Source organism: Zonotrichia albicollis, chromosome 26, assembly GCF_047830755.1.
Source record: "Zonotrichia albicollis isolate bZonAlb1 chromosome 26, bZonAlb1.hap1, whole genome shotgun sequence".
Taxonomy (NCBI): domain Eukaryota; kingdom Metazoa; phylum Chordata; class Aves; order Passeriformes; family Passerellidae; genus Zonotrichia; species Zonotrichia albicollis.
In genome coordinates, this window is record NC_133844.1 from 6,841,577 (window position 1) to 6,859,622 (window position 18,046).

Consider the following 18,046-nt stretch of genomic DNA (forward strand, 5'->3'; position numbering starts at 1 on the left):
GTGGCACAGCCCCGGGGCACAGGGACTGGTAAATGGCTTTGGCAAATTCACACACGTTTTCCCTTTTTTATTCACATTAAGCACAGAAATCCCCTACACAAAGCACAGTTCCAGCTCCCCAGCTCCCTCTCTGGAGCAGCAGGACCAATCCCAGGGGAACACAGACCTGAGCTGCTCACTGGGAAATACAATATCACAGGAAACAACCTTTCTTTTCTTCCTGGCTTTGCCTTTTTCTCTTCCTCCTTTTTCCCTCAGAACAACACTGGGAATACATCCAACGTGTAGGAGTGTATCTTAAGTGCAAATGTTTTTGCTACACAAAGAGAAATGGTGGGGAAAGCTGATGGGGATGGGAAGCAAAGGGACAGCACTGCTCCAAGGTCAACGTCTCCCACGCAACACCTGGTGAGCACAAACCTCCCAAACCCTCCTGTTTGCCATGGATCCACTGCACAGCAGGAGCAGGAAGGAATTTGGGGGGAAGTCAAGGACATTTTTCAATGCAATATACAAAAAAAAAAAAAAAACAACCAAAAGATCATGTATAAATAAAAAAAGCTGTAAAAGGAACCGCAGAGCTTCAAGTACATTAAACCCTGAATTCAATGAGGCAGAGGTTTCCATGTTAAAGTGACTTCTCCGTACCAGCGTCGGACACCCCCATCCCACCCTCCCCCCTTCCCCTCCCACATAATTCTGTAAAGTTTCAATATATACAGATTTTATGCTCATTGATAGTTATGTCTAGTAATTGTGTCTTTCCCATTCTATCCTGAAATTAAGATAAAAGAAGGGTTTTTTAAAGAAGAAAGGCCAAAAATCCACATTCCAGCCCTAGTACTCCATTTGAACTGATTCTCCAAGACCATGTGGTGACCAGAGAAGGTGATTTGCCCACGAAATTTCCTTCCTGAGCTTCAACAGCCTATGGACAGGACAATCTATACAATAATCTGACAGCTACAACAGATAATGTGTTGAGGAATGGTGGAACCAGCCCCTGCACCACTGGAATCACAGAATTGTGGAATTTTGCTTCTAAATTCATCTGGCCACAGGTGCAGCTGCAGAGGAGAAGCTCCAATAAACCACAAACCCTGTTCCCTGGGCAGGGCAGCTCAGGCAATGCCCAGGTGCCAGAGATGGAGGCAGGAGGTCACCACAAGTGTGGGGCCACCCCAAAAATGTAACAAGAAAATAGGTGAAAAACGTGTCAATGTGTTCCCATGAAGGAAAAACAATGTGCTGGGACAGCACACTGCAATTCTCCACCAAAATTACCAGTTCTGTGGATTTCCCCTAGGTCTCAGCATGAAATGACCCAACTACCCAAAATTCCTTATTTTGGAGCCCACACAAATGAATTCAGCAGCTGCCTCCCACTCTGCTGAAGCCAATCCATCAGAACAGCTGTGCAATCTTTTCCTTACAAAGGAGCTGCACTAAGCAACTGCATTCTGGTTACTCAGCTTACAAACATGTGGTTAAAATGCACATTTTAGCATCTGAACCTGGCACTCACAACAGTCACCAAGATCCTCTGAACTGGGTTGTTCTCAATGTTAAAGCTTTCTGAAAGACTCACCTTCTCTTCAGTTCAGAGTTTTGTTCACAAACTAAACAACCTCTCCTGTTTTCCCTCCTGAGTCCAAGCCCAGCTGCTATGAATCACTTTTTGGTGGAAAAAGAAGCATCTCTAAGAAGTCTGAACACAAAGTGAGCCAAGACATGGAGTGGCACAGGAGGAGCAGCAGCCTCCCATCACAGCATTTGAGGAGTTTAAAGCCTTCTGTGCCCTGGCACAGCACTGTGGCACTGCCAGGGTGGCCACTGCCAGTTTGTGCTCCTGTCCAATGCTCCCAAGGTGTCCTGGTGCTGCCACACCACGTCCCTCTGCTCAGCAGGTCACCATGGACACAATAAATGGAGCAGGCTGGGGCACTCACAAAGCACCACAGTACCAGCAACATATCTGATATATATATATATATATATACATATACATATTTTTATACATATATATATATAAAATATATCAGCTGATAGCTGCAATCAGATGCTCTGACTTCAGAGAAAATCACTGAACATTATCAAGCCCAACAAAGAATATAAAGTGAACACCTCAGGCCTTACAGACTGGTAGCAAGAGCTGTGTTTGGAATTTCTGAGAAGGTTAAACATCCTCAATAAGAGCATAAAAAGAGACATTTCTCACACAAAACGTTAAGAAAAATAAAATCCTTTTTGTACCTTATTTTTTTTTGTTTAAAAATACCAAAATCCAGCAGGGTTAGTGTTGGAGCCTGGCTGGAGCATGGCCCACAGCAGGAAGTGCTTTAGGGGTCCCAAAGCTGCTGGCCCAGGTCTGGCACCCCAAGGGAGCTGTGGGCAGCTGCTCAGGGACTGTAGTGTATCCATCACTGATTGCACACACAAAAAACTCCCCCTGCACACCAGTGTGAGGATGAGGAGGACACCAGGCAGAGGCAAGACACGGTCTAAATTCCACACAGATTTTTTTTTTTTCTTGATCTGAGAAGTCTCTGTGTTCCCACAGGTTTGTGTCAGCAGTTTTCCAGAGACAAGGTTCTTAATTCCAAGGCTCAGATGCCAGCAAGATTTGATTATTTTCAGTACCCACGAGCAGAGGCTGGCAGGGAGTAGCTGTTATCAGTACACAAGGCAGAAGTAGTCACTGTACCAGGGCAGGGGAGGGGACAGTGCTTGGTGAGATTGTGGGCTGAGGGGGAAGAGTCACCAAAACTAACTCCAGCCTGGGGACACCAGTGCCCTGTGGCTCCTTGCACAAAAAAAATGGAGGAATAGAGGTTTTCTAAAAAAATTCTGGAGCAAGAGGCAACCTAAGCCACCTTGAAAGCCTCACTGAAGGAGTCTGTCTCTCTGATTAACAGAGGAAATTCAAGACAGAACCATCTCCTGAGGCATCAGCTGGCTGCTGGGATATGGCCCCTTACCCAGACACAAAATACCCTGTTCATTGAGGAAGTGCTGAGATGTTCCTCAGCTCCATTAACAATGAAGATTAAAGTTAGAAGATCTCTCTCTCTCAACAAAAAAATATTAACACTCCATTAAAACCAACATGCACATGGGTCAGGTCCCTCACGTGGCCAAGTCTCCCTGAAGCCAAGGGGAGCCTGAGAAGGCAGGACTGAAGAATCACTCAGGAACTGCCACCAAACCAGGTGAGGAAGCCACTGGCAGGACTGCCTTCAGCTCTGACTGAGGCTGGGAGGGGTTTCCAAAATATAGGTGGGATACAGGAATGACCACTGTGCAATTAAACTTTGAATTTCTGCATGTCTGCAAACACCCAAGACAGCTCTGGAGCATTTCCTCCTCACTGCCAGACCTTGTGTTACGAGCACTTCCCAGAAGTCACACACCTGATTTCTCACAGGAAAAGCTTCACAATAATATTCAGAAGTAAACATGAGAGACAACCTACCTTCTCCAATGCCTTTACCAATAAGTAGTGGAACAGAGGCATTGCAGAGCCACCTGGTCTGACACCCACACCTGTCTGTTTGGCATCTCAGTGTTACAGAGGGGACAGGCTTTGCTCTTTCCATAAACTAGACACAAAAGTTACGTTGGCTTCGCTGTTTTGTTTTTAAAGACACGATGACCGATCAAAGCCAGATCTTCAACACCCTTTCAAAATTAAATAAATAAATATGTGGCTATGCTTTGCTTTCTACACTCAAAGAACATTATTTTAAACAGAATATTCTTTTCACTGTCAAAAGTGTTACGGTTTTCTTCAAAGGCCAAGACGCTCCTGGTTTCCAACAGTAAGAGCTGCTGTAGCACATTCAAGGGTAAAAGAAAGACCAAACAATAAAAACCAAACACCACTGCCTGGTCCTTCTCGCTCAGCTCAATGGTCCCATTCCAGCTCACACGCCACGGCTCCGAGGACAAAGCCGAGTGTGGCGCTGCAAACTCCGAGTTCATCGCCTGCTGCCCCTCTTCTCCCCTCCCATGTTTGTTTTTAACCCAAATTCACTCCTTTGCCTCTTCCACAGCGTTCTGTGCTTCCAATTTGCACTTGATCTTGCTCCAGTACTCGGGTGCCACAGGAGATTTGGGGTCGTGGGCGGAGCAGCAGAGGCGGCCGTCCAGCGCCGACGGCACCAGGGCTCCCTTCTCGTGATCCTTGCAGAAGGAGTGGGGGCAAAACTCACAGAAGGACACGGCAGGATTGCTACAGATGTCACACTGATGCCATGGACACTCCCACTTTCCTGAGGAGGGGAGGAGAGACAGAAAGGAGCTGGAATTAGTGCACTTTGGAGACAGCGCTGGCCTTTAAGCCTCACTCCATGCTCAGATGAGTGCAAACAAAGTTCAGAAAAATCAGCCACTACTTCTGCTTCTCATGCACAACAATCTGACTGAACACAGTTCTGTTCTGCATTTTTTAGACAAAAAGATCATGTTCATGTTTCAATCAAAATAAGAGGAAGTTTGATTGATTCAAGGAGAGGAAGAACAAGAGCAACATTAAATATATGACAAAGCCTCTGCCCACCAGTTCCATTTAGGAACAGTCACCTGATGTACTGCTAAAAGTGAGTGGCATTGCAAAAGCAAATTTGGTGCAAATGAATACTGCATTTAATGTAAGTGAACACTGTATTTTATGTACACGAATGCTGCATTTCATCTCCAACACTGTCTTGTAGCAGGAAGGAGAAGCTGAGCAGGAGGAGCCACTGTTCTTACCAAAAGGTGGTTGAGTCAGGTTAAGGCATAGGAGGTGGTATGCTTTGGGACAGTCCTTCTTATCACACATGACCAGCTCTCCCCCATCTCCACACTGGAAACAGTTATCTTCATGCATCTGCTTCTGTTCTGTTTTTATTTTCCGTTTCTTCTGCTTTAGCTTTGCGTTTTTCACCTTCTCTTCATTTGCCGATGCAAATGCTGTCTGAGAAGGAGAAAATAACAACACAGAGTCACTTATAAACCCTCAGCATTCAAGTAAATTTTGGGTAATTATTTGCATGAATTCTTTTTAAATGAGACCCATTTAAAATAGTTTTTAAGCTCTAAAAGCCAGAAGTGCTCATTCAGATGTTTCTGAATTAACTTCCTGCCAGATACAACAGCATGGCAGGGCAGCCTATAGAATCTTTGGAGACTTCCAAGGGTAGAAAGTATTATGCTAAAGAAATAAATATTTTGAAATAAATCCAAACCCTCTTTGCCCTAGAGAATCTCTGGGTTTGGGAGGAGAAGCTCCAGTTCCAGCCATGTACCTTGGGCCGCACTCCCAGGAAGCCGCTGCAGTTTTCTGCTCCGCAGTGACACTCGGTCCTGCCATTGCCCAGGCAATCCAGGTTGTAATTGAATGTTAATTCCATTCCTGAAATGTAAAGAAAAACAATTCACCCACGTGGACACTCGGTCCTGCCATTGCCCAGGCAATCCAGGTTGTAACTGAATGTTAATTCCTGAAATTTAAAGAAAAACAATTCACCCACAAGGACACTGAGGGAAGACAGGCCTGTGACAATGACATTTCATTAGCATTTGTTACCATGAGACCCCTGCTAAAAGTGGAACCTTAAGTATCATCTCCACTCCAATGAATGAAAAGTTCCTAAACACTTCACTGGTATTAATCACTTCAAAGAAAAAGCCATGATTCTAAGTGAGGAACTTGGCCACTGCAAGACAAAAGCAAACATGCCAAATAGAGCCATGCTTTTACCTGCAGGAATGTCACAAAGAGCAAACAGTCCAACTCTAATGTCACCATTCACTGTCCACTTCTGTGTTTCACAGTTTGGGTTACAACTATGGTTCATAAAACGAGAGTAGTTCCCCTTTGGGCCAGCATCTATTATTCGGTCCTTCATGAAAAAAGACAAAAGATGTGTTTAGTGCTTACAAAGTAAAGAGTTTTCCTGCTGCTGAGTGATATTTGCTATCAAACAAGACACAATATTCACCTTGGTTACAGTCAGCATATAAAAATTGGTGACACTGTTCTCGTGAGCACGTTTGATCCGCAGCCGGCACTCCTCCTCGTCAATCAGCTCCCCAACGTATTCATTCACAAATTCACCCTGCAAACAAGAACAAAAGTAAGTCATCTCTGCATCCTAAGCACAATCATAAAGGGAAGCAGCACAGAAAGAAGCATTTCCTATAAAAAAAGACTCTGATCATCACAGAAAGTGTTACACTTTACTGGTCTGGTAGCACAGTGTGAATACATGCACCAGGTAATTGCTGTCCTAGAATTACACCCAGGCAGAATAAAAGGCAGCCCTGCTCCTGCATTCAGTACACAAGACAGCTGTCAGGTCTATAAAACCCTTTCAAATTTCCCACTTTCTTTCAAAGAGGACAATGTGACAATATTCACAGACTCCTCAGGAAACAGGAACTGTTACAGTAAGTATTTTCACTACATTTCTTTTATTAGGACTTTAGTAGTCAATAGGCTCAGAACATTTGCAGTAGCACAGTTTTCATGAAACACAGATTTTAAAAGTTCTGAATTTAATAAAACTAATGGCTAAACCCCATGTTCAAAAGCAACCCTTCAGGCCTGCTTTTTCCAGAAAATATGACTGTGACAGTGCAGAATGCAATCCTTTCACCCAGACCCACCCTGATGGCTGTCACAGCCCTGCCCTGGCTCACTGCACTGTCACATTTTCTGGAAAAATCTCTTTGCCCAGGACTTTGCTCCCGAGAAGCCTCAGAGAAAAACGAAAACAATATTATCTCATTTGTTTCTCTTGTGTTGGGCTGCTTTGGAATGTGTTTGGAGATTGTTTCATTGGTTTCACATATATTGTTTTTGACTTATTCGCCAACTGGAGCCAAGCTGTGTCAGACTCTGGGGAGAGAATCACGAGTTGCAATTATTATCTTTTAGCCTTCTGTCTGTATCCTTTCTGTATTCTTTAGTATAGTTTAGTTTAGTATTCTTTAATATAATAAAGATAATAAAATAATAAATTGGCCTTCTAAGAACATGGAGTCAGATTCATCATTCCTGCCTTCATTGGGGGTTGTTGTGTTGTGAGGTCTCCAGGATGAGGTGAGAGATAAGAATTTGACTCCATGTTCTTAGAAGATAGATAATAATAAATTATATTATATTATACTTTATTATACAATACACTAAAACTATACTAAAGAAAGAAAAAGGAGATAACAGAAGGCTACAACAAGAATGAACAATAAAAACCCATGACAGACCAGAGTTCCAACACAGCTGGACTGGGATTGGTCATTAAATCAACACAATTCACATGGAACCAATCAAAGATGCAACTGTCGGTGAGCAACCTCTAGAAAACATTCCAAAGCAATACTTATTTTCTGAGACTTCTCAAGAGAAAAATCCTGGGCAGAGAAGATTTTTCAGCAAATACAACACTGAACCTTTTTGATGCTCCTCTTGGTGCGGAGGCCCCAACCGCGGCGCTCGGTTTTGATGATCTCGGCGTCGGGGTAGAGCCTCTTGGTGAAGCACTGGTTCTGGCAGCGCTCCCCAGCTGGGCACACCTGGGGGTGGCACTCGTACTGCAGCATCCTGTTGAGGCACTCTGACTCCAGCCCACACGGGTTCTCATCTGAGGGCTTGCAGTTACAGCGTGGGATCTCCGACAGGTCTGCAACCTGGATCTGCACCTTCCCGATCACCTTGTTGGACTGGGGAGAAAAGGGCACAACAAGGCATGAAGGCAATGTAATGGGGACACAGAGTCAAAAAATGACATGAAAAGGTAAAGAAAAATTTTTTATTCTGTAAAAAATTATTTTACTCTGTGTTTTATTCTGTAAAAAATGATTTTATTCTGTGTTTCCAGTCAGTCACCTGGATCTGCGCCTTCGCGATCACGTTGTTGGACTGGGGAGAAAAGGGCAGAACAAAGGATGAAAGGGAACACACTGGGAACACAGAGTCAACAAATGATACAAAAAAGCAAAGAAAGATTATGTTATTATGTTATTCTGTAAAAAAATATTTTATTCTGTGTTTTATTCTGTGTTTCCAGTAGGCCACCTGGATCTGCACCTTCCCGATCACCGTGTAGGACTGGGCAGCAAAGGGCAGAGCAAGGCATGAAGGCAATGCACTGGGAACACAGAGTCAACAAATGACATGAAAAGGCAAAGAAAAATTATTTTATTCTGTAAAAGAATATTTTATTCTGTGTTTCCAATTGGCAACCTGGATCTACACCTTCCCAATCACCTTGTTGGACTGGGGAGCAAAGGGCACAACAAGGCATGAAGGCAATGCATTGGGAACACTGAGTCAACAACTGACACCAAAATGCCAAGAAAAATTATTTTATTCTGTGCTTTATTCTGTAAAAAATTATTTTATTCTGTGTTTTAGGGTACTGTAAAACACAACAAGAGATTAGTGAAAAGAACAGCAAAATTATTTATGTGAATTTCTTTAGGCTGAACACCTTGGTGTAGGTACATAACCTAGAATCACACAACAGTGTGAGTTGGAAGGGACCTTAAAGAATGTCCACCCCAACCCCTGCCATGGGCAGGGACACCTTCCACTAGACCAGGCTGCTCTGATCCCCACCCAACCCACCCCTGAACACTGCCACACCTCCTCTAGGCATCCTTACTCATGCACATCCTTCCTCACACACAGCATAAAAATAAAATAGAAAGAGGCCAACTCACTTTAATGTGTTTATAGGGTGGAGGCTTCCTTGAATTCCTTTCAATTTCCAATGCCTCTTTGCTTTCTCTTTGTGCTTTCAGTTCCTGGAAACGCTTTGCTGCTTCTTCAAGTGCTGTGCAAGGAATTCAGAATAGAAAGCAATCATTCCCAGTTGCTGCTAATCAAATATGTACATCTGTCTATTTTTTTTTAAGACTAGGAACAGAATTTTATTAACAAAAAGACAAGTTAAAATTAGTTATTGCAATTTATCATGAATTTATCAGCAGGTACCAACATACTGAACAATGATCCCATGCAGCAGAGCCCAAGATCCATCTCAACATTCCCCCACTGTGGAAGCACTGAACTGGCCCACAACAACACACAATGAGTAGGCACTTAAACACATTTTTATCTGCAGTCAAGGGATCAACACAATGCTTGGATTTCACGTGAACACAGAACACTAGTCACATAATATTCCCATGCAGGTTAAGTGGTGATGGAGACACAAACACGTGGAATTTTTGTCATAAACCACTATAAACTTTGTTTGATTTTACCTTTCTTGAAGGTCTTGTTAATACTAGTTTGCCCCTCAGCAAAGCTTTTATCTCCTTCAACATAAGGGAAAACTCTGCCCTGGTGTACCCAATAGTAGTCATGTGAACCAAAGAAAAATACTGGGAAGTCCCCGATATCATGTTTGAGGCCCTGTATGTTGAGAGGCACAGACCTGGGATTGCAGATCTCTGCTGGCCACCACCTGCAGAGTAGGAGAGAAAAGAAGAATGTAAGTTCCCTGAAGCAGAGCTTCCCAGTTTCCCTAATGGGATTGAGAAATAAACGCCAGTTTTCCTTTCCTGGGAGACTCCATGCAAAACACAAGCAATGTTCTTACTTCAAATTTTGGGAAAGACTTCTAAGCATATCCATGGCCTGAGAATGAGTTTCCAGGATCACCTGCAAGCACCTGTATTGCTGCAGCTGACCAAAGCAAACACCAGCAAGGACAGCTGGGCTCTGGCAGCCCCTGCTTTCCCACATCCTGACCACGCTCTGCAGAGCAAAGGTTCTGCAATCCAGAGTCCAGCACCTGGGAGAAGCTGCAGCATTCACATTTCATCCATATCTGACCCCAAGCAGAGGAATTATTGCATTTCTACTCCTGTTCATGATGACTGAGCTGCTTTATCTTCCTGCAAATTCCAGAGTGCATTAAAACATCCAAAAGTTGAACTTGCCTGTAATTCCCAAGCTTGACCCAAACGATCTGCTTGTACCGCAGCTTCTTGCCAGCTTTACAGTCATTGCAATTCCAGCAGCCCTCAGGCATTTCTATGCTCAGACACTCGGGGTGGAAGGAAGCTGGGCACGACTCACAGCACAACAGTTTGCCACCTTGAAACAAAGAAGCCCTGCTTGGTTTGTAGAAGTCAGGATTGCTCCCCCCCGTGCACAGTAATTGATATTTATTTTAGATCATCCGCTCCAGATTTCCCACAGAAAAATGGCAAGAGAAAGGGATCAAGTCAAGCTTAACAATGTTGGTTAAAAAGGACTGTGCAGGGTTTAATCTAAGCTGGGGCTGCACCAGACAAAAAAGCAGCTGAGGATTCAAACAAGAGGTGAGCTGGCAGGAGGAGCACCATTGCCAAGGGAAGCACTGCAGCTGGGACAGTGCTACCAGCTTTTGGTGATGGCCAAAGCAACCACAAAACTCCACATTTTTCAAGAATCCTTTTCAATCAACATTGCTCTGACTGAATCCCCAGCAATCATTAGCGAGCACCAACCCCATAGCCTATAGGTTGATCAATACTTTTCTGCTGCAAGGACAGGAAAAGGAGTTGTAATAAAAGTGTTTATTCCACAAAAAGTTTACCAGGATAAGCCCAGTACATAAAGCAGAATGAGACACACATGAGTTGTCCCCATCCCAAAAATTCCTGGTGCACAGAGGGAACCTCAGCACTGGGGTTCACATGAATTTCTGAAGTTTACACTAATTTGGGAAAAAGTTATTTTGGTTGGCTCACATGCTGGACAATGTGTTACATGTGGAGAGCCACAGCACAGCTCTAAGCCACCCTCAGCAAAGCAGCTCATGTAAGATGACATTACACATACTGTAATATTTTATACATGTAGGTATATAAAATATATATACATGTTCTTATATGTATATATATTTAAAAATTAACAAGATTTTGTCTCCCAGATGGAAAATCTGGGAGAGATTTGACAGTATTCAAACCAATTTTCAATCACAGTATCAAAAGAAGTGTGAATAGTCACTTTCAAACCTTTATCAGAAAATCTTGTTCACCTATAGACTTCCCAAAATATCATTGCATTGATTGATCATTGCATGTTACAATAAGCATTCCTTAAACAATTCAGTTGCATGACCAACACTGTATTTCCTCTGCTAAAACCAGTAAAATCCAGTCACACGGATCCTCCAGAGCTCCCAAACCCATAATGAAATTTTTGAAGTATTTTTTGCAAATGCAATTTCAGAGGAAATACAGACAAATCACTGAAACATTATCCAAGATGAGAAAATGCCAAGAGATGCAAAAAATCAAACAAAATCAAACACAAAACTGTCAATGCTAAGCAAGAAAAAACCCAACATTGCTCTCGGGATGCATTAGGCAGATACGGCTCAAGCTAAGCACAGGGCTCAAAATAATTCTTGTTTTCAGGAATTACAGGACTACTGCAAGCCATTGATCTCACAACGCTGACAGCGACCTAACTTGGGCTGGGAAATGGGGCACCGGCTCTGAACGCTCCGGGGAACCAAAGTTCTGTGGGGAATGAAACACCAGAGCTGAGCATTGCACACAGACAGCAGGAACTGCCCCTCAGGGGCCTGGGGGGCCTCAGTACCCTTGGCACCAGGAACTGCCCCACAGGGGCCTGGGGAGGAAATGGCAGCAGGAACTGCCCCAGAGGGATCTGGAGAGCCTCAGTACCCTCAGCAGCAGGAACTGCCCCTCAGGGCTCTGGGGAGGAAATGGCAGCAGGAACTGCCCTCAGGGATCTGGAGAGCCTCAATCCCCTGGGTAGCAGGAACTGCCCTCAGGGATGTGGGGAGCCTCAATCCCTTCAGCAGCAAGAACTGCCCCCAGGGATGGGGAGAGCTTCTGTCCCCTGGGTAGCAGGAACTGCCCCCAGAGGGATCTGGAGAGCCTCAGTCCCCTGGGTAGCAGGAACTGCCCTCAGCCCCCTTGGCAGCAGGAACTGCCCCAGAGGGATCTGGAGAGCCTCAACCCCCTCAGCAGCAGGAACTGCCCCTCTTTCCCTTGGCATCAGGAGCTGCCCTGCAGGGATGTGGGGAGCCTCAATCCCCTCAGCAGCAGGAACTGCCCCCAGGGATCTGGAGAGCCTCAATCCCCTCAGCAGCAGGAACTGTCCCAGAGGGGTCTGGAGAGCCTCAGTTCCCTTGGCACCAGGAACTGCCCCTCAGCCCCCTTGGCATCAGGAACTGCCTCCAGGGATCTGGAAAATCTCAATCCCCCCAGCAGCAGGAACTGCCCCTCAGTCCCTTTGGCACCAGGAACTGCTCCAGGGATCCAGAGAGCCTCAGTCCCCCCAGCAGCAGGAACTGCCCCCAGGGATCCAGAGAGCCTCACCCCCTTGGCACAAGGAACTGCCCCTCAGCAGCAGGAAGTGTCCCCAGGGATCTGGAGAGTTTCAGTCCCTTGGCACCAGGAACTGCCCCCAGGGGTTTGGAGAGCCTCAGCAGCAAGAACTGTCCCAGGGATCTGGACAGCCTCACCCCCTTGGCACCAGGAACTGCTCCTCAGTCCCCTTGGCACCAGGAACTGCCCTGCAGGGATGTAGAGAGCCTCAGTCCCCTCAGCAGCAGAACTGTCCTGCAGGGGTCTGGAGAGCCTTGGCACCAGGAACTGCCCTTCATGCCCCTTGGCATCAGGAACTGCCCCCAGGGATCCAGAGAGCCTCACTCCCCTCGGCAGCAGGAGGGGTCCCTGAGCTGCAGGGTCCCAGCCTGGCTGTGGCAAGGACCCATCCCCATGGGAGGGGACAGGATGGGGCACTCAGGCTCGGTGCTGAAGGTGGGACACGAGGCCCATGGGGCACACTCAGGTCAACCCTCCCTGCCCTCCTGCTCTGGCACTCTCCACAAGGACACAGCACCCATCCTTGTCCAGCCCCAAACACCCTCTCTCCTCTCAGGACCTGCACAAGGTCCAAAGCAGCACATTCCCCTCTGCTTCCAATCCCTTTAAGAAGTGTTTTACATCATCCAGGTAAATACTGAACTGCAATAACATCAACATCCATCTGCCTCCTCTTCACATTGCTGTGCCAACAGCTCCCTGAACCTGGAACAGCCCAGGCCAGACAGAGAGTGACCAAATCTCTTCCAAGGAGAATTTAGTGACAGCAATTATTTTAAGCCCTTTTATAATTAAAAAAATAATTAAAAATTGCCAACAACATGAACACAGGCTCACAAAAACCATGAGTGAAGGCCACTGAAAGCAGTCAGTGTCAGGGGACAAGCAGACATTTCTCCGTTGATTTAGAGAGAAAAAATAGAAAAAAGCGAAAGTAAATTAAAGAGAAAGAAACTATTTTGGTTACCTTTCTCACATTTCTTTTTGGAAGCTGACGAAGGAGGAGGAATCATAGGTAATTTCATCAACTCAGCACGATTTGACTCATTCAGTAGGTAGTGGGACTTATAGGCATAGGAACTGAACAGGGGGTCTGAATGGTCCTGCACTACCAGCCCTATACGAAACAAACAGAAAGAGATGAGTTGCAATGAAACTACCCATGATTCCATGAAGGAAAAACCAAATACACCCAATGAACACCTCTAATGCAGTATGTGGGAATGAAAAAAAGGATAAAATGAAGAAAAAGGAAAGTCTGACAAAGTGTCTGCGCTAACAAAGAGGTTGTGCTGGAGAGAGTCAAACTTAACTGGAAAATCTTGCAATGAAGTGGAATTTCAATTGTTTTTTTACCCTTCTAGACAAGCATAAGAAAAGCAATAAAGTGTGAATCCATGGGATCCCCTCTCCAGCAGACCTGGGGTGATGGTCACTACAGCTGGGCTGTGCCCTGAGCACTGGGGCTACAGCTGGAACACAAGTTGGGAATGAGAACTCACTGTCCCACTCCCCACAAGCCAATCCCTGAGATCTTGCCTACAGAAGTGTTTTGTCTCTGTCACTGTGCTGGAAAACAAGGAGGAGGTCAGTGTTCTGCAAGGCACCAAGGGGGAAGCACAGATGGAGGTTCTGCCCTAGATGGTGAAGCTGCCTCACCCAGCCCTCCCAGGGCTGCTCCAGAACAGTCCAGCACTCAGTTCCCTACACAACTCCACCCCAGGCCTTTGCAATTCTCAAGAAAAGCTTTTCCTCATTATCTAAAGATCCAGGCAGCCCAGCTGAGAGCCCAGAGCTGCAGAGAGAAGCACTTGGCCAGTAACTCATGGCAAGAGCAGAGCAGCTGAGCCCCAAAGAAACAGGAAAGATGAGCTACCAAGAGAACCCCCAGTTCTTCCCCTGAGGGACACACACACAGCTGAGGGTTTGACAGAAGCTCTTGGATGGTGCCTTCTGTAAGAAGATTGGGGTCAGCCCACCTGGACATGCATCATTGGGAGGATTCCTAAAACAAGGGACCCTACACATGAACTGCACCGTGCTGACTGCAGTTATTGCAGGGTGCTGAATAAGAGGTCTTCAAATATCTTGTATTTCAAAGCAAGTTTGTGTATCTTGTAGATTGTCTCTCATCTACATTTCTCACTTCAGTAACTGCATCTAAACACAAAGTCTCTGCTTCTGATAGCAACTAACACTAATTAAATCAGCATTAATTAAATTCTCATGGAGATGTCCAAGGATTTCTGAAGTGTTCAGTTCCCTGTTTCTATCTGAGCAGGTGGCTCAGTGCTTTCACTCCTGACTCCAGCCAGGCCTGGTGGACACAAGCCCCACAAGAATGTTCTAGAGGAACAAGTACAGAGCTGCTCTAAGACACAGAAGATTCAGGCAGTGGCAATGGTTTGGAACTGTTCAAGTTCTCCTAATTAAGATCTGGGGAATACACAGGACAGGGAATTCTATCTGCCAGGGCACAAGAGGTTATTTAGATTGCCAGGAGAAAATCCAGACTTGTGCAGTTGCATCTCTGATGGAGCCAGATTCAGGTATAAAGAGAAATACTAAACAAATGTAAAGTGGAAAGAAAGAAAAAAAAAGCATGAAAAATTCCTTCTGCATTTCTTGTCATTCTGAGATGTGTAATTATTCCTCAAGCCAAACTAAACTTCCACCTGAATGAACACAAATGAAAACAAGAAACTTCAGGATCCAGCTCACTTTCATTTCCCTATTAGTGACTCTCAAAACTGCTGCAGAGATCACATCCAATATAAACTGCTGGCATTCTGTAGAAAGTACACATTAATATTATTCCAACAGAATAATGGTACTTTTGAATCTTGAGACCAAAGTAACTGCTGCAACAACATTTTTTAAGCTGCTCTCTGGCAGAACTCTGGTGACTGAAGAACCATAAAAGTAACAAGTGGGAAAAAAAGTTAAAAAGAAAAAAAAAAGAACTTTGACACATGGAAAAGCTCAGCATGAAACCTGCTCATACAGTACTGCTAAAGGTTTTCTTTCAAAGTTCTCAAGTTATAAATGGAGTTATTCTAGCTCATGAGTAAATCCCAATTTTTAGTATTAAAACTTAGTTGTAAGTTTGTAGCAGTGAAACAATCTCCTTCTGCTTAATATAATGGTTAACAACACAGCATTCTCAGCATGGAAAGGCTGGAATGGGGGGATTGGGATCTGCTTTTCCCTCCTTTACTGGCAGAACAAGTGGGCCTGAGTGCCTGGTGCTGCTTCTGGCTATCAAATGGACCAACACAGCGAGCTGAATCTCATGAGAACTGCTGACCAAAATAAAATTAAATTAAATTACATAAAAAAATCCCAGGCAGCATTTAACCCCAGCAAGCCCTAAGGGAGGAGTTCCTCACGAAACACTATTTTTATCACTAAACTACACAAATGACAACTATAAACTATAGAACTATAAACAGGGAAAAAACCAAGCGTCTCACCTCTTGCACAAACGAAACAAAAGCCTACATTTACAGCTGATGAGGAGTGAGTCCTTTTGGAATGGTTACTACAGATGAGGATGTGGGATGACACAAACAAGCTTCCTGCAGCGATGCAGCCGTCTCCAGAGTGATAGGCCACGGGGCAGCGCAGACATCTCGCCATGCGACCTGCTCAGGAAACAGCAAACACACCCAGGGCTAGCAGCAGCCAGCCAGCCAGCTGGAAAATACCACTGGGGACTGTGGGAATCTGCAAAATTAAAGGGTTTTGGGAAAGCTGCAAGGTGCAGGCTTCAGAGACAGCACAGCTGGGAGTAGAGCTGAGCAGCTGCCATGAGGAAGGTCAACAGAAAAAGTGTTCGTCCCAACCAATGCTCAGGTCAGGACAGGGCACAGGCAAGGCTGGGTCTATTCCAATGGTGTAAAAAAAGGAAACAGCTACATCTTTTTTCTAAAGAAAGTTTCAAAATATTACCCCTTAACTTTCGCTTTAAAATTGTTAAGAAAAACTTCCATCATTCTAGAGGCTATTTGTTTGCTTTAAACATTTTAGTTCATTTCTAAAAGGATCTTCTTCCTTGAAAAACAATTGTTCACTACAAATTGCCTTCAATTCTTTGGCCTAGTACTGTGAACCCCTGGCTTCCATTAAACCTGTCCCTGTTCTTCTAACCCTTCTGATGTTTTACATTCTTGTAACAAACTTTCTTATGCACTTTTTACTTAATGAGCAATCACCATCAGCTGTATTGGACTCTGAGGAGTCAGTCACCAGTTTTTCATTATCATTCTTGTTAAGCCTTCTGTCTGTATCCTTTCTGTATACTTTATATAGTTTTAGTATAGTATTCTTCAATATCCTATCACACCATATCATATCATATCATATCATATCATATCATATCATATCAGCCTTCTGAAAACATGAAGTCAGATTTTCATCTCTCACCTTGTCCTGGGGACCCTTACAAACACCACACAGGTGCAAGAGGTCCTTGCCCCTGGTAAAACACCTCTCTAAAGTGATTCGTTTCTTTGTTCTCTTATTTTTCTAGTAAATTGTTCAGGCAGGACTTTTTGGCTTCTGTGCAATTAGCTATCCTTAAATTTGAGGTGAAGTCCTACAAGACGTCACCAGGTCCTACAAGATGTCTTTTCACCTAATTGAGGAGAGAAACTTCTGGGCCTATTTCCTTTTTAAGGGGACAAAAAATAGTTTTGCCACTCCATCAACAGGGGGCACATTCCTATACAAGACTTTTTGGCTCCTGTCCGGTTGGGTATCCTTAAATTTGAGGTGAAGCTCCCCAGGTCCTCTGAGATATCTTTCTACCTAACTGAGGAGCGAAACTTCTGGTCTTTTTTCCTCTTTAAGGGGACAAAGGATAGTTTTGTCACTCTGTCAACAAGAAGCACACTCCTATACAAGACTTTCTGGCTTCTGTGCAATTAGTTATCCTTAAATTTGAGGTGAAGTCTCCCAGGTCCTATGAGATGTCTTTCGACCTAATTGAGGAAAGGGTTTATTTCCTTTTTAAGGGGACAAAAAATAGTTTTGCCACTCCATCAACAGGGGGCACATTCCTATACAAGACTTTTTGGCTTCTGTGCAATTAGTTATCCTTAAGTTTGAGGTGAAGTCCTCCAGGTCCTACAAGATGTCTTTTCACCCAATTAAGGAGAAGGCTTCCTTCCTTTTTAAGGGGACAAAGGACAGTTTTGTCACTCTGTCAACAAGAAGCACACTCCTATAGGGGACTTTTTGGCTCCTGTCTACTTGGGTATCCTTACGTTTGAGGTGAAGTCCCCCAGGTCCTACAAGATGTCTTTTCACCTAATTGAGGAGCAAAACTGGGCTTCTTTCCTTTCTAAGGGTACAGAGGATAGTTTTGTCACTCCTCCAAGGGGACAAAGGATAGTTTTGTGTACAGGGGGCACACTGCTGTGGCTCACCTTTGCTGGCTTTGTGCATGTCCTTGTCCATGGAGCAGGCGGTGCAGCAGTGCTGCGGGCAGCGGAAGCCGCGCGACTCGAACAGGGCCGTGGCGAACTTGCGCACGCAGGACTCGTGGTAGAACTTCCCACAGGTGCTGACAGAGCAGCGCTTCACGTCCTTGCCAGGCTGCTTGCAGGAAAAGCACGTGTGCTCTCCTTGGAAGAGAAGGAATAAGGAATGCCAATTGTAAAAGCAAACTCTGATGTGGAAACCCAGGGCGCCACAGTGAATA

General features: G+C 44.8%; 1 protein-coding gene across 6 annotated transcripts in view; it reads right to left on the reverse strand.

The window, feature by feature from the left end:
• Positions 1-808: 808 nt before the first annotated feature.
• Positions 809-18,046, reverse strand: part of NSD3 (nuclear receptor binding SET domain protein 3) — a 38,204-nt gene continuing 20,966 nt past the window's right edge. For 3 of the 6 annotated variants that reach the window (XM_074559204.1, XM_074559202.1, XM_074559201.1), the window contains 12 exons: positions 17,772-17,969; positions 15,816-15,986; positions 13,310-13,459; positions 9,934-10,090; positions 9,253-9,455; positions 8,707-8,819; positions 7,435-7,704; positions 5,985-6,101; positions 5,744-5,885; positions 5,289-5,395; positions 4,753-4,957; positions 809-4,271 (listed from right to left, as the gene is read on the reverse strand). In XM_074559204.1, coding sequence (XP_074415305.1) covers positions 4,030-4,271; positions 4,753-4,957; positions 5,289-5,395; positions 5,744-5,885; positions 5,985-6,101; positions 7,435-7,704; positions 8,707-8,819; positions 9,253-9,455; positions 9,934-10,090; positions 13,310-13,459; positions 15,816-15,986; positions 17,772-17,969 — 2,075 coding nt within the window. In that variant the 3' untranslated portion in view covers positions 809-4,029. Of the gene's footprint in view, positions 4,272-4,752; positions 4,958-5,288; positions 5,396-5,743; positions 5,886-5,984; positions 6,102-7,434; positions 7,705-8,218; positions 8,261-8,706; positions 8,820-9,252; positions 9,456-9,933; positions 10,091-13,309; positions 13,460-15,815; positions 15,987-17,771; positions 17,970-18,046 lie in introns of those variants that run through there. The other 3 variants (XM_074559203.1, XR_012583818.1, XM_074559205.1) reach the window with 3 other exon arrangements.